Below are 15423 nucleotides of genomic sequence, written 5' to 3'. Positions count from 1 at the left end.
AGAGCAAGAAAAATTTAGCCAAAAAACGAAGCAGGCACGCAAAACAGCAACAAAACATGCGAGGTCGGCCTCAAGCCAAAATAGAAGTCAGTAGGGTGCGGAAAATTATCATCACCGTGTTCCTCTGTTGCCTGAAGAAGACGAGGAATACAGCTGGATGCGAGGAAGACGCTGAGCGCATAGCTCGTGCTGAGAGCTGGGTTCTCGCGGAAGGAGGCTCGCCCCTCGCGCAATCGAACGACGAACGCCCGTCCTGTGTGCCACGGAAATATACCCTCTTTTTCTGTTTGTACCACGGAGAGCTTCATTTGTCGGTTCCCGCAACGCCTTGGCTCAACAAGGGGACAAATTGGAAGCTTGCAGACGACAAAATGAAAGCTAGCTGACGACTAAATGCAAGGTAGCAGACGACAGACGACAAAATGGAAGCTAGCAGATGGCGGAATGGAGGCTTGCAGGCGACAGAATTGAAGCTAGCAGAGTAAAAAATAAAAGCTAGCAGACGACAAAATGGAAGCTAGGAGATGACAAAATGGAAGCTTGCAGGCGAAAAAATTGAAGCTAGCCGACAACAAAATGAAAGCTAGCAGACGACGAAATGAAAGGTAGCAGACGACAGACAACAAAATGGAAGCTAGCAGGTGACAAAACGGAAGCTAGCAAACGACAAAATGGAAGCTAGCAGATGACAAAATGGAAGCTTGCAGGCGACAAAATGGAAGCTGGCACAAGACAACAGAGAAGCTAGAAGACGATGAAATGAAACATAGGATGGCGACAAAATGGAAGCTAGCAGACGACAACAGAGAAAATCGTCTGCTTTTCCTGCCTGGCGAGCGACCGTGTTGCGCTCCCAAAGAACAACAAATGCCGTGTCGTCTGCAAGCTTTTTGTTGCCTGCTGCGCGGTGCTGCGAGCTTCAAGGGGAACGGGGAAGGGGGAAGGGGGGAGAGTGGCAGGGGTGAAGCCGTGAAACAACCTCCGGCGCGTCGCGTGGCCTTCCGGACGCCCGCGGTGAGAGCGAAAGTCCCAATCGGGTCGAGGCTATGCCCAAGACAGGCGGCGGCGAGCGCGTGTGCGCGGAACGAAATAGAAACAACGGGCGAAAAGGTACGCGCGCGTGTGCACGCATACAGAAACGCACACCCGAGAACTGTGGGAAAGTTGTTCGAAACGTTTAAGGTACTTGTAATACCTCGTTGAAAATTCCCTACCACGCGGTGCGAAACGCGAATTAATAATAATAAAACACTACGTGTTTTTTTTTAATTTAGATGTGGTAGTGCGTGAGCGTCCATTTTTGTTAAGTCGCTGAGTTTGGTGTTGTTGCAAAGAACGCAAGAACTCAAGTTTTCATAATATACAGGCTTCACAGCAATAATCTGCGTGGGAAAGCCAGCTTGACAGAAAGTAGGGTTTACACAAAGCTTTTTTTTTTTAAATTCAGCTTAACTACTTTTCACAAAAGCAGACATTTTTCTGAATGAAATATTAATTGTCTTAGGTGAAAATATGAATGCCCCAGGAACTTTTTTAATATTTCCCGCCAGGCAGATTCTTGGCGACAGTTTCGGCCGCGACGCGTAGTTATACCGATCTAGGGACGGCGCGTTCTTTAGAATAGAATCGAACGAAATAGAAAAGCATAGAATAGAAGTTATTGTCCCCAACAGAGCTAATTAACTCGTGAGTGATGTTCACGCATTAAAAGTTCGTTCCTGCGGAGTGGTGAAACAAGCTTCGTCTGGTACGATCACGCAAGGCTTAACTTGATGAAAGGGGACGAATCGAGCGATGCTGTTGGGTTCCGCTCAGAATGGTATCAACAATGTCATCGACTTTATTGTAAGACAAAATAAATCTGCGTTAATATGCAAGAAATTTTACAACACTACGACATCAGCTGTTGGCATTAGTAATGGAAAACTTGAACAACACAAATTTAATGCTAAAAGTTTTGAAGTACAGTTGTGACTGCACAGGAAAGCAACCAAAATAGCACGATTTTGTAAAGTCTACAAATTGCGGAAAGCAGGATTACGGAACAGAATGCAGGCACTCGCTAAAAACAGCTGCTTGTTAGCCTTTGCGCAACTCCTACTGCGTGGGGAGATTCGGCCGATCAAAAAGCACCCGAAAGGCGCGCATGCGACGGGAGACGTCGGAGAGAAAGGGGAAGGAGTCTAGCAACCTACCGCCAACGCCAGAAAGCTGATGGCGTGCGAGCATGAGCTGGGCTTCTCCCAGTGAAGACATTTCCCGTCCCGCCTTTGGGGCCAAACCCACACACGTCGTCAAAATCGGAACAAAGCAGCCCGAAACCTCGCAGAATCGATACATCTGCATGCGGAAACCAGAACGCGGAAACCCCAGCTGTAGTTGGGTTAAGCTCTCTCGCTTCACGCAGACATGCACACGAAACAAAAAGAAACGGAGAAAGGTTAAGCAAGAAGCAACAGTAGAGAGAAAAAACGGACGAAAATCGGTCGAGCCAGGAATAGCGCGTCTACACACGCGCGCGTACACACCTGTTCCTTGACACCCTCTCGGCCGGCTTCCTTGAGTGCGCCGTGAGAGGGGGAGGAGGTTGGTGGAAAGCGAAGCCTTCGGCGAACATCGGAATCGATTAGTGAGCGCCTGACGGGGCGCATAGCTGAGCCGCGTTCCGGCCGGCCGAGACCTTGTTTACCAACCCGCCAGCGGGGACGGGGAGGTCCAGGGTCGCCAGCGGCGCCGCTTGTGACGGCAGCGTGTCACCCAGCGTCCTCTGCGCGCTGTCGCCGAAAGTACCGGGGCTGTAGAGCCGGCCAGACGGATCGCGATGGGAATAGCCAAAAAACGGGGGATAACCCGCCACGGTAGCTCAGTGGCTAAGTCGTTGTGCTGCTGAGCACGAGGACGCGGGTTCGATTACCGGCCGCGGCGGCCGCTTTTTTGATGGAGGCGAAACGCAAAAACGCCCGTGTGTACGGAATTTCGGCGTACGTTAAAGATCCCGAGGTGGTCAAAATTAATCCGGAGCCCTCCACTACGGCGCGTTAAACATCATAATCAATGAATTAATCAATGAAAGAACCCATCAATGAATGAATGAATGAATGAATGAATGAATGAATGAATGAATGAATGAATGAATGAATAATTTAATTAATGAATGAATAGATCAATCAATAAAAACATGGGATACCCGGCCACAAGGTTAATACAGAATCTAAAAAAAAAAAAGACGTTTCGGCTTCCACACAGAAGCGCTGTTCATACACCCGGTGAACAGGGCTTGCATGTGGAAGCCGAAACGTCCTTTTTGCATTTCTGTGTGAAAACCTTGGTCGGTATTCACACGTTTTTAACTCTGAATCTTCTACGCGACCAAACGAAACTTCGTCAGACCTTAGATTTCATTCCGGCGTGAACTCCGGCGGTGAGTGGACAAGCGTGTGGCAGGGAGACAGACGTGTTTACGATTAAAGTGGCCATGAAGGAAAAAAACACCCAAAAAATAACATGGTTCAACTCGAAATATTTAGCTTTTGGTAGCTCCCTCAGTTGGAATCCGCCACTAAAAACGTTTCTTTTTTTTTTACTCACACAAACTAAGAAATATTGAAGAAAATTCAAGTGTAGCGCTACAGTGACGTCGGCAGTGACGCGAGAGAGGGAGCACTAAATAATACACTTATCAGTGTGTTGTCTGAACGTTGGCATTCAAGTGATACAATCGAGCGGGACTAGAGGCCCCCCTACGATCGCCCAGTCATGGATCCCGGCCGTGGCATTAATCGCGGCCTCCAATCGCACAAACAAGATCCTGTGACGTCATAGAGACCTCTCCACTTCCTCACCTGTTTTCTTCAATACCTCGTGGAACATTCGTTTGAAGTTTGCGATAAAATTGATTCAGTTTTTATCGGGACAAAGTAGTCTTTTCAATGAAGCAAGCTTATATTTTGTCTTCATGGCCCCTGAAACGACTCAGTAGCGGGAAACGAGTGACACTTGCCGAATTCAACGGAGGGAGCGTTGTTTTAAAGCCCAGTAGAGCATGCTGTTGAGCGAGTTGGTTTTGCATCTTCAGAGATAAAACTTCACCATCTCTTCCCGAAGAAAGTTAAGAGAAGAGCGAAAGCTAGAAGCGCGTAGAACTTTCGCTGAAAGAGCTTCCAATCGATCGTCAAACCTCCGAAGACCAAAATCGCAAACGAAGAAAAAACTCGCGCGACAATTTTTCGCTCACTAAGCACATGCATCTATGAACGATCTAAACGTAAAGAGGGCATCTGTAGGGGCTAGTTGGTGCAGTATAGCTTAAATGGAGAGCGCTCAAACTTTGACTAGTAAACAAGGACGAGAGAGACTACAAAACAGGACGAAACGCCACGTGCACTTCCTCCTGTTTTGTAGTCTTGCTCGTCCTTGTTTACTAGTCAAAGTTTATGCGCTCTCCATTTGAGATATAAACGTATACGGATACGTGGATTATAAGATGAAGGTGTACTATTGTACCCTTTCTGGAGTGACCATTTTGACACAATGGAAGCCCGGTGGTTTCACGCACGCGCCGTGAGTCCAGAGATCTTGTCAGAGATTTTCGGTCGACCAACTGGTCTATGTGGAACATCCGTCCCACTTAGAAAGCTTTCGCTCTAAAAACTGCTCGTGAAGAGCGGGACAAGACGAAGGAGACAGGACGGGCGAACTATCCCGAATCCGGGCAAACTACGCCGGATAGTATATTTGATCACTTCTCACTCGCCGGGCGCAGGTAATAAGAGGAAAGGCGGGTGTAGACGAAAACAAAATATCCATTTCCATGTTCACGGATTGGATACAGCGCACTGGAAAGTCGTTTTGCTGGCTCTGGCGTTTCTTGCCGGGCGGGAACGCTGTTGAAGGAATCATGCTGGCGTCCCAGGCTGTAGCTATGTTTCTGCGAGACTACCCATTTTCCCTAAGAATAGGGGAAGCCTCCCTTAGGTGAAGTTCGATTCGTGACAAGCGTCGAGTTGGGCCGTAATTCCGGGAGCGCTCGGGGGATAAAAAAAGTGTTTGTGCAACAGGTTGACACCCTCCTAAAACTCTATAGAATTGAAAAAATTTCGAATCCTGTGAACTCGAAGACTAGTATTCTGAAACAGCACTTCCACTGTGCGAAAGCGCAAAGTAGAAAAAAAAAAAACTGGCATCGGTGATTTCAACGTCATGCGAAAGTACAAGATGCAACAGCTAATCAGTATCAAGATACTATATAGGTCGAAACTTGACGTGCCACTTTAGCTTATTTACCCTAACCCATGAGCACCTTATATGTTTATTTACAAACGTCAAAGAACTACTGCAAGCATAACTGCAACTTTATTTACAAGATGGCTTGAATTTAACGCATTCGTCCCGATTTCACGCAGGTAAATGGGAGTCGTAGCATTATAGATCCGTAGTTATGAAACTGGCACAATAAGGTTTAACTTACAGTAACGCCTCGTCATATAGAAATGTCCGGGACAGGAAACTGGCTAAAACGGATATTATTTTCTCGATATGTACGTGAAGACCATAGAACCCTTCCAATTAAGGAATTTCGTTATAGCAAAGGTAGATATATTCCTTCCACGCGTGCACAGTTCTTGTTAAATTTTTCTCGGCCACGCTAAAAGAATTTACAGGGCACCAAAATTGCAGTAAGGGAGCTCAGCTGCCGTTTGAGACTGAAATTTTTCTTGCACCTGAAAGTTGAGAAAACCACGTTTTCTTTGCATAGAATATTTCGGCTGCACTTTAAGGTCTATGTCTTCCTACGTTTTTTTTTCTTTTTTTGCTCACCAACGTTCTCACGTGGTCTAGAAACTTCTGAAAATTACTGTACCTAAGATATTATCAAAGTGATAAATGTAGCCCGAATTTTTCAGGTTCTTGTTTTTCGGCGAAAAAAAAACAAAAACGCGCGAACAACGTTCGCTAGGCACTTTTTTGAAGGCACGTCAGATTTGTATCAGTCAAGTTTGACCCAAGGTCGAAAATTGGTAAACAAAGTTGAAGAACCTCTTACATTGTTTTCTTCCGAAACACGAAGCACTTCCTTCGGCCAGTACAAGGCAGCTTATGTCGGGATTCCGGGAACGCCGCTGGAAGGAAGGACGACGGGCGAAAGTCTTTCGACCTCGAAGTCGAAGCGAGGGACGTTAACCGCGCCGCCGCGTTCGTGTTTATTTGTGGGGTCGATCGCTCGATCTCTGCTTCCCCGAAGAGACGGCCACGCCAGAGGCCGCCCTGTATCAGCGGCGAGCAATCCGTAAACAGCCGGCAGACGGTAGATGCGATCAGGTCTCTGTGAGCTGGGCCACCACCACTTACTACGCATTTCCTCATAGATGACTGCGGAGACACAATGAACGCGGAGAGATGCAGAGGAAGCGCTTTTGCTCCCTCTGGTATCGAGAGTAACGTCGGGTTTTGGCGGTGGCCGGGGCGATAGAAGAGGAGGAGGAACAAGAGTTTATTAGAGCACTAAGGAATTCATCGTACTAGCGAACATGAACACAAAGACACAGTTAAAGAGGAGAGTAAACGCACAAGCTTTGTCTCCTCTGTAGCTCCTCTTTAGCTTTGTCCCTGTGGTAACGTTCGCTAGTGCGATGAATTCCTTAGTCATTAACCAACTCGCCCAACTTGGCGCTTTATGTATTAGAAAAGTCAAAGTTGTTTGGTTGACCACTAGGAGGGTGGGGGTGGGGGGACCTCCTTAGTCTATAGGAAGCCCTAGGTCCGGGTGGCCTGCCAGGCTGCTTTGCCCCGTCTTCCAGATGTTGTTCGTGATGTCCGGGTGGGAGCTGGTCATCCGACCCACCCGCCGCGGTGGCGCAGTGGCTAAGGCGTTGCGCTTCTGAGCACAAGGTCGCGGGTTCGATTCCCGGCCGTGGCGGCCGCTTTTCTGATGGAGGCGAAAAGCAGAAACGCCCGTGTGTACGAGATTTCGGCGCACGTTAAAGGTCCCCAGGTGGTCGAAATTAATCCGGAGCCCTCCACTACGGCGCGCCTCATCGCCTGCGTTGCGTCGGCGCGTTGAACCCTACAATCAATCAATCAATCAATCAATCAATCAATCAATCAATCAATCAATCAATCAATCAATCAATCAATCAATCAATTAATTAATTAATTAATTAATTAATTAATTAATTAATTAATTAATTAATCAATCAATCAATAATCCGACCCTCCCAGGGCTCAAATGAGGGGTTGGGATTTGGGGAAGGGATGGTGTGTTGGCGCCACTCTCGCACCATAGGGTAGAGAATACACGGCTCTTGGCAGAATTCACAATTGCATGGGCATAAGGAGGGTGTATCAAGTGTAGTAAGGTACCGCCTGGAAATGAACTAGTGGGAATAAAAATTTCTCGAGACAAGTCTGCTTCCGTGCCTTAAAGGAGAAAACGCGGCGACGGTTATCAAAGATAACCCCTCTGCTGCATCGTACTTGCGTCTCCTTTTTCGCATATTTCTCGTGTCACCTGGCACGAATTAGGTTTCTTGACTGCTGCATCGCATTTCTGTCTACGTCTTGGATTCCGTTTCTTCGTCTTTCACGCGATTTATGACTCCGCGCTGCAGCTTCCCTAGAATCAGAGTTGCGCGTCGCTGGAGTGCACCTTTCTACTCACGCGCCGTTACGGTCACCTGTCCCGCGACACGCGGTCGGTCCACTTTTCTGCCACTGCTGGCAACGCGCGGTGATAGAGCACTGGGCTGCTACTCTGGAGACGTGCGTTCAAATACCGTATTTGCACGATTCTAACGCTCACCTTTTTTTTTTTTTCACTGAAAGTAGCCTTCAAATCTGTGGGCGTGTTACAATCGGGCTCAATTTTGAAATCGGGCTCAAAGCGACCGGCAGGTTTTTCCGTGTATACGAATGCCTCCAAAAATATTATTCAATCTAATCAGAGCAAAATTTTTTTTTCGAAAGTTCGAAGTAAACTTTCCTGCACGTTACAACGGGGGGCGCGTTACAATCGCGAAAATACGGTACCAACCAAACTCAAACGCTTCTTTTTTCTTTACTCTACGCGACGGCAGCCATTTGTTTTTTTTTTTCATCGAATGACAACAACGATGCCAACAACGGTTTTTCGCAGTGCGGGACACTCAAGGACACAGAAAGAAAGAACAAAAAACAAAGAAAGAAAGAATAAAGAAAGAACGAAAAAAAAAAAAGGATCAGGAGTAGCAGTCGTTCTCTTTCTGTCACTAAACCACCCCAGTCAGCTGAGACTCGGCGATCTCTTTAGGGCAGACGCGCACATAGACACGCCGCAGGACAAGAAACCGAACGGGAAGCGAAGCTACACCATTCTGAGAGAAAACTGACTGAACAAGCATTGCGCAGGCGCAACAGGATAAGGCGCGGAAGATGGGCGAAGAAACTGAAAGTCGGAGAGGGGGGGATGCCGTTCCGGAGGGAAGGAGCGGTGCTCGCGGAGGAAGGAAGAGGCTGGCGCTTCAAGGATTAACCCTCCTCTCCCTCTTCTCCGCCCTGTCGTTCGGCGGTACTCGAAGCAGTAGCCCGAACGAGCCAATCTTCCTGCCGATCGCGAAGGTCGCGACCTCTAATAATCCCTCCCGAGGCGCTTAACGCGAAGCACGGGCAGCGCGCGTGACTGGGCACGATCTGACTCACGCGACGTAGGAAGTCGCACTCGTCGAGCTGCTTGCTCTTTTGTGTCTCTGCCGTTAGGAGTGTGCTTCGAACGCCACTTGCGATGGAGCGAGAGGATGGAAACAAACGTGGCGTTATTTGCTTTAAAGGATTGCGAGGACGCATAAGCACTACTCACGATGCAGGGATTGCGAAAGCATTGCTGTCCAACTGCTTCACGTGTGCTCTCACTATCATCATCATCCTTTTCTCGTTGCGCTTTGTTCTTCTTCTGGCGGATACTGTCTCGGCACATTACCGCATTCCTATCGCCAGTCAGAGGGAAATTTAGCGGCCGTGCCCTTTATTACTCCACTAATTGCTACTCTTGTAATTAGCTTGCTCAAATTACTCCCGCAGGCCTCAGCACATGCCTCTAACAGACGTCTATAAGTGAAAGGCCACAACGCATTTACTAGTGCTAGTAGGAGTAGTAAACTTTATTGCACCGGAGCATTCCGCTCTCGGAGTGCGGTGCCGTTAGTCCAGGGCCCCATTTGCTGCTGCAATCCGTCTTGCCCAGTAGATCAGGCCGCACTGGTGGTCCAGGGTAGTGTTGAAAAGAGCTGCTTCCCTTCCGGAGGGGGGGAGGGGTCGGGTATGGCAGTCTGGGTCGAGGGTCTGGGGCACTTCAATGTGGAGTGATAAAGGTTTGAGTGTCCTTCGCAGGATGGGTGTCCGTCTGTGTATCTGGTATGTCCACCTTTATCCTTTTTCCTCCTTGGCGTCCTTTTCTTCTTCTCTCCATATGACTGGACACACACCGGCGTTGAGTGTAGGAACAAATGGTCCCGGAACAAATGGTCCCGGAACAAATGGCCCCGGAACTCATGGTCCCGGAACTTATGGTCCCGGAACAAATGGTCCCAACTCGAAAGTAGGAACAAATGGTCCCGGAACAAATGGCCCCGGAACAAATGGCCCGGAACTTATGGTCCCGGAACAAATGGTCCCAACTCGAAAGTAGGAACAAATGGTCCCGGAATCTCGAAGCAGCGTGTACCATTGGTGGGAACGTACTTTGCTAGTCGCCCAATTGCAAAGTCTCCATTAGCATGGTCAGATTACTCTAATAGGCCTCAGTACATGTCTGTAACACGTTTCTGAGTCCGAGGTCAAAACGCATTCGCTAGGCCTGCCTTTAGCCGGTTAGAGTCATCAAACTGTGCTGTGCTTTTGGGGATGCGTTCTCGACTGTAAATCCGGGGGCAATTTTGTTTTCAACTCCACTCATACCCAAATTTAACAAGTTATCTTCAACTTAGTTACTTATCTTCGTTTACACGAGCTTCCTCGACATATTCGGCGTCAATACGCGCACTCTTCGGCCTGTTTTTTCGTGTTCTTTGAACCCTCCGCCATTTTGTGTACCGCGTATGTGTCAGCGACACTGGATTCTACACGTGCCGAGTTACTTAATGCCCTTACATTAAAATGGCGTTTAAAAAAAGTTGGCAGCCCGTGGAGCAGGGTTTGGCAGGAGTCCGCCAACAAAAGGTACCCCCTTTACTTTCCGAGTGAGAAACATCTACTTACTATGGAAATTCTCCAAAGTCAAGATACTGTGTCGAAAGCTTAACTGCACATTTACGAATTAATTATCATCATTAACCACGTCAACATCAACAGCCTACTTAGGCCCGCTGCAGGACAAATGCCTCTCCCATTGACCTCCACCCGCTCCTGTCGTGCGCTGCCCGAGTTCATTATTTGCCCCCGAATTTCCTAATTTCGTCTCTTCATTGAGTTATTGGCCTTCCCCTTCTTCTGGACCCATCTATTGGTATCCACTCTATTACCCTAATTGTCCACCAGTTCTCGGTTCGTCTCACTACGAGGCCAGCCCAAGTCACTTTCCTTTTCTTATTTTTTTATTTATGATATCGTCTACTCCAGTCTGCCCCCTGATCTACAAAGCTCATTTCAAGTCCCTGAGCATTACTCTATCATACTTCGTTCAGATTTGTGCTTAAAAAAATAAAATTGGGCAGTTGAGCTTCGCCAACCTGCAATTGTACAGGTTTTCGTTGCAGGTTTTCCACTTCTCTCCGTATCTCTTTTGAAGAGAAAACATAAAGATTTGATTCTGGTTGATCTCATTTGATTCAGTCGGTTCCTTCTCTTCCTAATTAATTTTGGCAAGCCGCAAAAGTAAGCTTGAGTACCTGTGTGCTTAGGTTTCTATTATCTGATCCAGAAGTATATTCGTAAAGACTGTTTGCTGAATATCTGCATTCTTACGTGTCTGTTATCTGTTTCAGAAGTATATTCGTAAAGACTATTTGCGGAATATCTGCATTCTTACGTTTCTATTATTTGATCGAGAAGCATATTCGTAAAGGCTGTTTGCTGGCAGTTTCTTTAATTGCCCCCAAAACCTCCATTGACACTGAACGTGTGAATTGTTCAGCCATTCCAAGGACAACGGAAGAAAAGAAAACTCCGAGCTTCGGTTCTTACTTTGCTATAAGGTGGGCCGAAAGATATCGAGACATACTTGCTTTCACTTCCATAAACTAATTTAAGAAATCTACATTTCGCAGCAGAAATGGAAAGTTATTCTGCTTTCACCGCTTTTGGACTCATTTGCATGCAGTGAGCGAACGAATTCATTAACGCTGTCTGACTTCCAAGCACTAATTCTTCGAGAAACGACACCGCCAACACGTCGACAACTCTCTTCCAACATTGGGCGTGGGACGTTACCTCCACGATGACCCCAACCCACCCTTCAGGCATCTCACATTCCGAACATTCGGCCACCCTCCAAATAACACCCCAACAGGCTTGTTCGAACAATCAAATAATTAATTAATTGCGGCGTTCCTGACGACTCAACGGGTTATGGGACGCGCGAGCAGAATAGCGGATGAGTGTGTCTACATCCGCGGCGGCAACGTTACCGTCTGTTACCCCGTGCGAGTTTCTGGTGCGGTAATATTTCGCGTTTTCCACCTGCAGCGCTGCGCGTGTGACGTCACCGACTCCGCACCTTGGCCCATTTATGTCCGTTCCAAATTAACTTACTCGAGAAACGGGGTCACGCCGAAGTCGTGAAACAAAAGCCTGTCCGCCGGTCTCTCTCTCGTTTCTCTTGTTTTCTCCCAATCCCTCTCCCTCCCTTCTTGTACTCTGTGTGCCTTCATAACTTACGCGGTTCTTTCCTTTTCTTCATTTTTGTATTTCCCGCCGCATTCCGCGCTGTAATGAGAAGCGGCGCTATTCTGACGTCGTACTCGTGTCTTGACGCGAGCGTGTTTCGCGTTCACCGAGATCGTGTGGTTACGTTGTTAGTTGAAATTGCGTCGCGGCGAATAATCGTTCTCGGCGTGGCTTAGCTAGGAGTGATTGCGTTGTGAGGTGCGCATGAATCGGCACGCGTAATTAGATTCTGGGATAGTGCGGTAACTTGCGCAGTCGCTTCAGCCGAAGCGACACTTGCAACGAATATACTGGCTAAAGCATTCCCAAAGTTGGGGAAGTCAATATATTTCACGATAAATCATCCTCATTCGCTGCCATGTTTGGTTCAAGAGAAATATGCTTGTTTTGTACCCCGGCTACACTATCTGCGGTGCGTTTCTATTTTGCCGCTGCAAAAGGCTCGTGAAAGCGCTGAAAGTGCGCTCAAGAGTCTCTTGGAGTGCTTTGGAGTGCTTTGTAGAGGCTCTTTCACAAACACTTGGAGTGTTTTTAAGAGCCTCTTGGAAGCGCTTTAAACGTGGTCTACTGGGTATACGAGCAAGTTTAGGTTTATTCCGTTTTATTCTTATGCTGCATCTATCAAAGATACGGCCGCAAGAGTGTGGTATCAAATCCTAGATTTTGCGTGCAAGAGCGGTTGGGATCGGTTGTATGGGTACAATAGGTTTATCTTCGGTCTTATGGCCTTATCTTGTCAGCGTGACGTTGAATAGATACGATGGCACTGGCGTCGGAAAGAAAAACGAACATGAAAAAGAGAACACCAGCGCCGCATCAAAATAAAAGGCAACGAAACGGAAATAGCATCAAAACAGACATAACAGTGTGCTGCTTCAATAGCAGACGACATCATGAGCTGTGGCGCTTTCACGAACATTCTAAAAACGAACGTTTACAAAACGCGCATTTGTTTACGAGAATGAATTAAATGTGTAGGAGCAAAGTAGTGGAATCAAACAATACCAATTTCGAGGTTAATTGCTTGTCTATTTGGCTTAGGCGCGAAATAAATACAGTTGCGCATCTATGCAACCAATTTTTCAATGGCCAAATAGTAAAAAGTTCCTCCCCTCCCCTCTTTTTTTTTCATCGCCTCTCCAGGGGAGGGGGGGGGGGGGGGGTAGAGGAGGGGGGGTATTGCTAGTGTACATGGTAGAAGCAACCATTTTACCCAGATATTTCCCGAATGTTCTCTTTTGCGAAACCGAACATAAGGCGTCTGCGCCCTCCCATGTGCTGTGACCACGCGTTAGAGGAAAGTTCGTGCACACTTGACACCGAAACAGTGCCTTAGAGAGCAGGATCCGCCAAGTCACGCGGAGATCGCCTTGACACGGTTGTCCTGGCGGCTGATAAGGCGCCTTCTTACATAGTACAACCGCACCACTTTTTTAGAATGAAACCGACGTGTTCTGAACGCCGGCGAAGAGAGGTACAGCAGACTTGCCCTGCTCTTAGCGCTGAGCCGTACAGGCGGCGCACTTCTCTTGGCTTCCCGTAGGCTCCACGCTTATAACAAAAACACTTTTGCTTTGCTCGATGAGGAGGACGAGTGGACGCTGGCCGACTGGTTATTCGATAGCGTTCCAGCTAGCTTGTACCGCACTCCCCATTGACAGGGGCGTTCGTCGGCGTGTAAATGCAACCAGGCACATTTAGTAAGATAAAAATGGCCTTTTCTTTTCGGCAGGCAAAAAGTTTTTAGCGTAGGTATTCACAGAGCATTGGCACGAGTTGTGCTTCTCACTAAGAGAGCCTTAGATGCTTTTTTTCCCATAGCGAGCAACTTAAACTTCGTTTTTTTTTTTTTCCTGGTGCATTTCTTCCTAGTCATATTTGCCGTGTTGCTTATTACACAGGATTACTGACACAGACTCTTATGTTCTGCCAAGCGCAGGGGATTTGACGTTCCATTAGCTCTGCCTCAAAGGAGTGTACTGCACTTCAGCCTCCGCAGGTAGTGACGTCGTCCCTTCCTTTGCTGTTCCCTCGCAGCCGATGGGCGTCTGCCATGATGGTCACTGAGGGAGAGCCCATCGCCAAGCAGCCCCGGCCGGGCGAGTGGCTGTGTTCGATGGCCGCGGTGGCGGCCTCGGCCGCCGCCGCCGTCGACCTGCGCGCCCGGGAGCCGCTGTTCCCGACGCGCAAGCAGCGCGAGTTCATCCCGGACAACAAGAAGGACGACACGTACTGGGACCGCCGCCGACGGAACAACGAGGCCGCCAAGCGGTCGCGCGAGAAGAGGCGCCTCAACGACATGGTGCTCGAGACGCGGGTCCTGGAGCTCGCCAAGGAGAACGCCGTGCTCAGGGCAGAACTGGCCGCCCTCAGGTACGCATACGGAGGAGCACGCGCTGCCGCTGGGCCGGTTGGCCAACACCTGAGGACATGGCGAACACGGGAGAACTAGAGCGCTAAAAAAGACGGACACGTAAAAGGACATGCGCTTGTCCCGTTTCTCCTGTCATGAGTTAGTGAGCGAAACACTTTATTAAAGCAAGAGGCCATAGGGTCCTCTGGGGAAGCGGGAAGTGGTGGGGAGGCGAAAGTGCCGAAGAACATCACCGGAACTTTTGCAAAAAAGGCGAGCACATGAAAGGACAAGCGCTTGTCCTAGCTCCCCTTTCATGAGTTAGTGAGCGAAACACTTTATTAACGCAAGATGCCATAGGGTCCTCTGGGGAAGCAGGAAGTGGTGGGGTGGCGAAAGTGCCAAAGAACATAATGGGAACTTTTGCAAAAAAGGCGAGCACATGAAAGGACAAGTGCTTGTCCTAGCTCGCCTTTCATGAGTTAGTGAGCGAAACACTTTATTAAAGCAAAGCTCCATAGGGTCTTGGGGTCAACGTACGGTAGGATGGGAAGAGAAAAGTGCCGCATCACCCACGGGCACTGTTCAAATAGTTTGGCCCTATTAACAAAATGCGAAACTCTCCGTCAGTTGGAGGGGTTAGATACGCACAATTAACATTGTAGGCATTGATGGTAGATTTACTTGCATGTGTCCGCCTTCTTCAGCGCTTAAACAATGTCCTCAGATGTCCACCTGCATGCCCCTGCTTGAACCGGGATGCCCGGAAGTTTTTAATTGCCTAACGAGCAGCACATCGTTATTGCTAGAGGGGTGTCGAATGGTTTGCGAGTGCAGCGCCGCCAGCATCGCCGGTTGCGAGTGTAAACATAGCTGGTCATGTTGTACCTGTTATTCTTAGCTTGAGCTCTTAAACGCGAACTTCAATTGCTGATACTACGACACCTTCTACTTATTATCTTCAGCTATAGTTCGCGATAAGCAAACTTTAATTGCTCATATTACGACGCGAAGCGCGTACTGTTAGTCCAGCTCCGCTTGTTGTTCGTAATAAACGGGTGTTCGCCAAGCGGATGCCATTGCTGGCGGCTTGGAGTAATGATTCCTTAAGTCAATCTGCACAAACATCAATGCACACAACAAGCCCGGGAGCAAGTATTTCAATTGAAGGGGAGAAACGTACGCGATATTCGTGAGGGAAACGCCTATAACGGCTT

At 48.2% G+C, this 15423-nt stretch overlaps 1 protein-coding gene across 3 annotated transcripts in view; it reads left to right on the top strand.

Annotated features, from left to right (window-relative positions):
- Positions 1–15423, top strand: part of LOC144162602 (uncharacterized) — a 112432-nt gene that overhangs the window by 87332 nt on the left and 9677 nt on the right. For all 3 annotated transcript variants that reach the window (XM_077693211.1, XM_077693212.1, XM_077693210.1), the window contains exon 2: positions 13891–14226. In XM_077693211.1, coding sequence (XP_077549337.1) covers positions 13907–14226 — 320 coding nt within the window. In that variant the 5' untranslated portion in view covers positions 13891–13906. The remainder of the gene's footprint in view (positions 1–13890; positions 14227–15423) is intronic.

Source organism: Haemaphysalis longicornis, unplaced genomic scaffold (genome assembly GCF_048455015.1).
Source record: "Haemaphysalis longicornis isolate Haplotype H1 unplaced genomic scaffold, Haemaphysalis longicornis Haplotype H1 scaffold_12, whole genome shotgun sequence".
Classification (NCBI taxonomy): Eukaryota; Metazoa; Arthropoda; class Arachnida; order Ixodida; family Ixodidae; genus Haemaphysalis; species Haemaphysalis longicornis.
The sequence above is the reverse complement of the archived record's forward strand: the minus strand, read 5'-3'. Positions and strand labels throughout refer to the sequence as shown.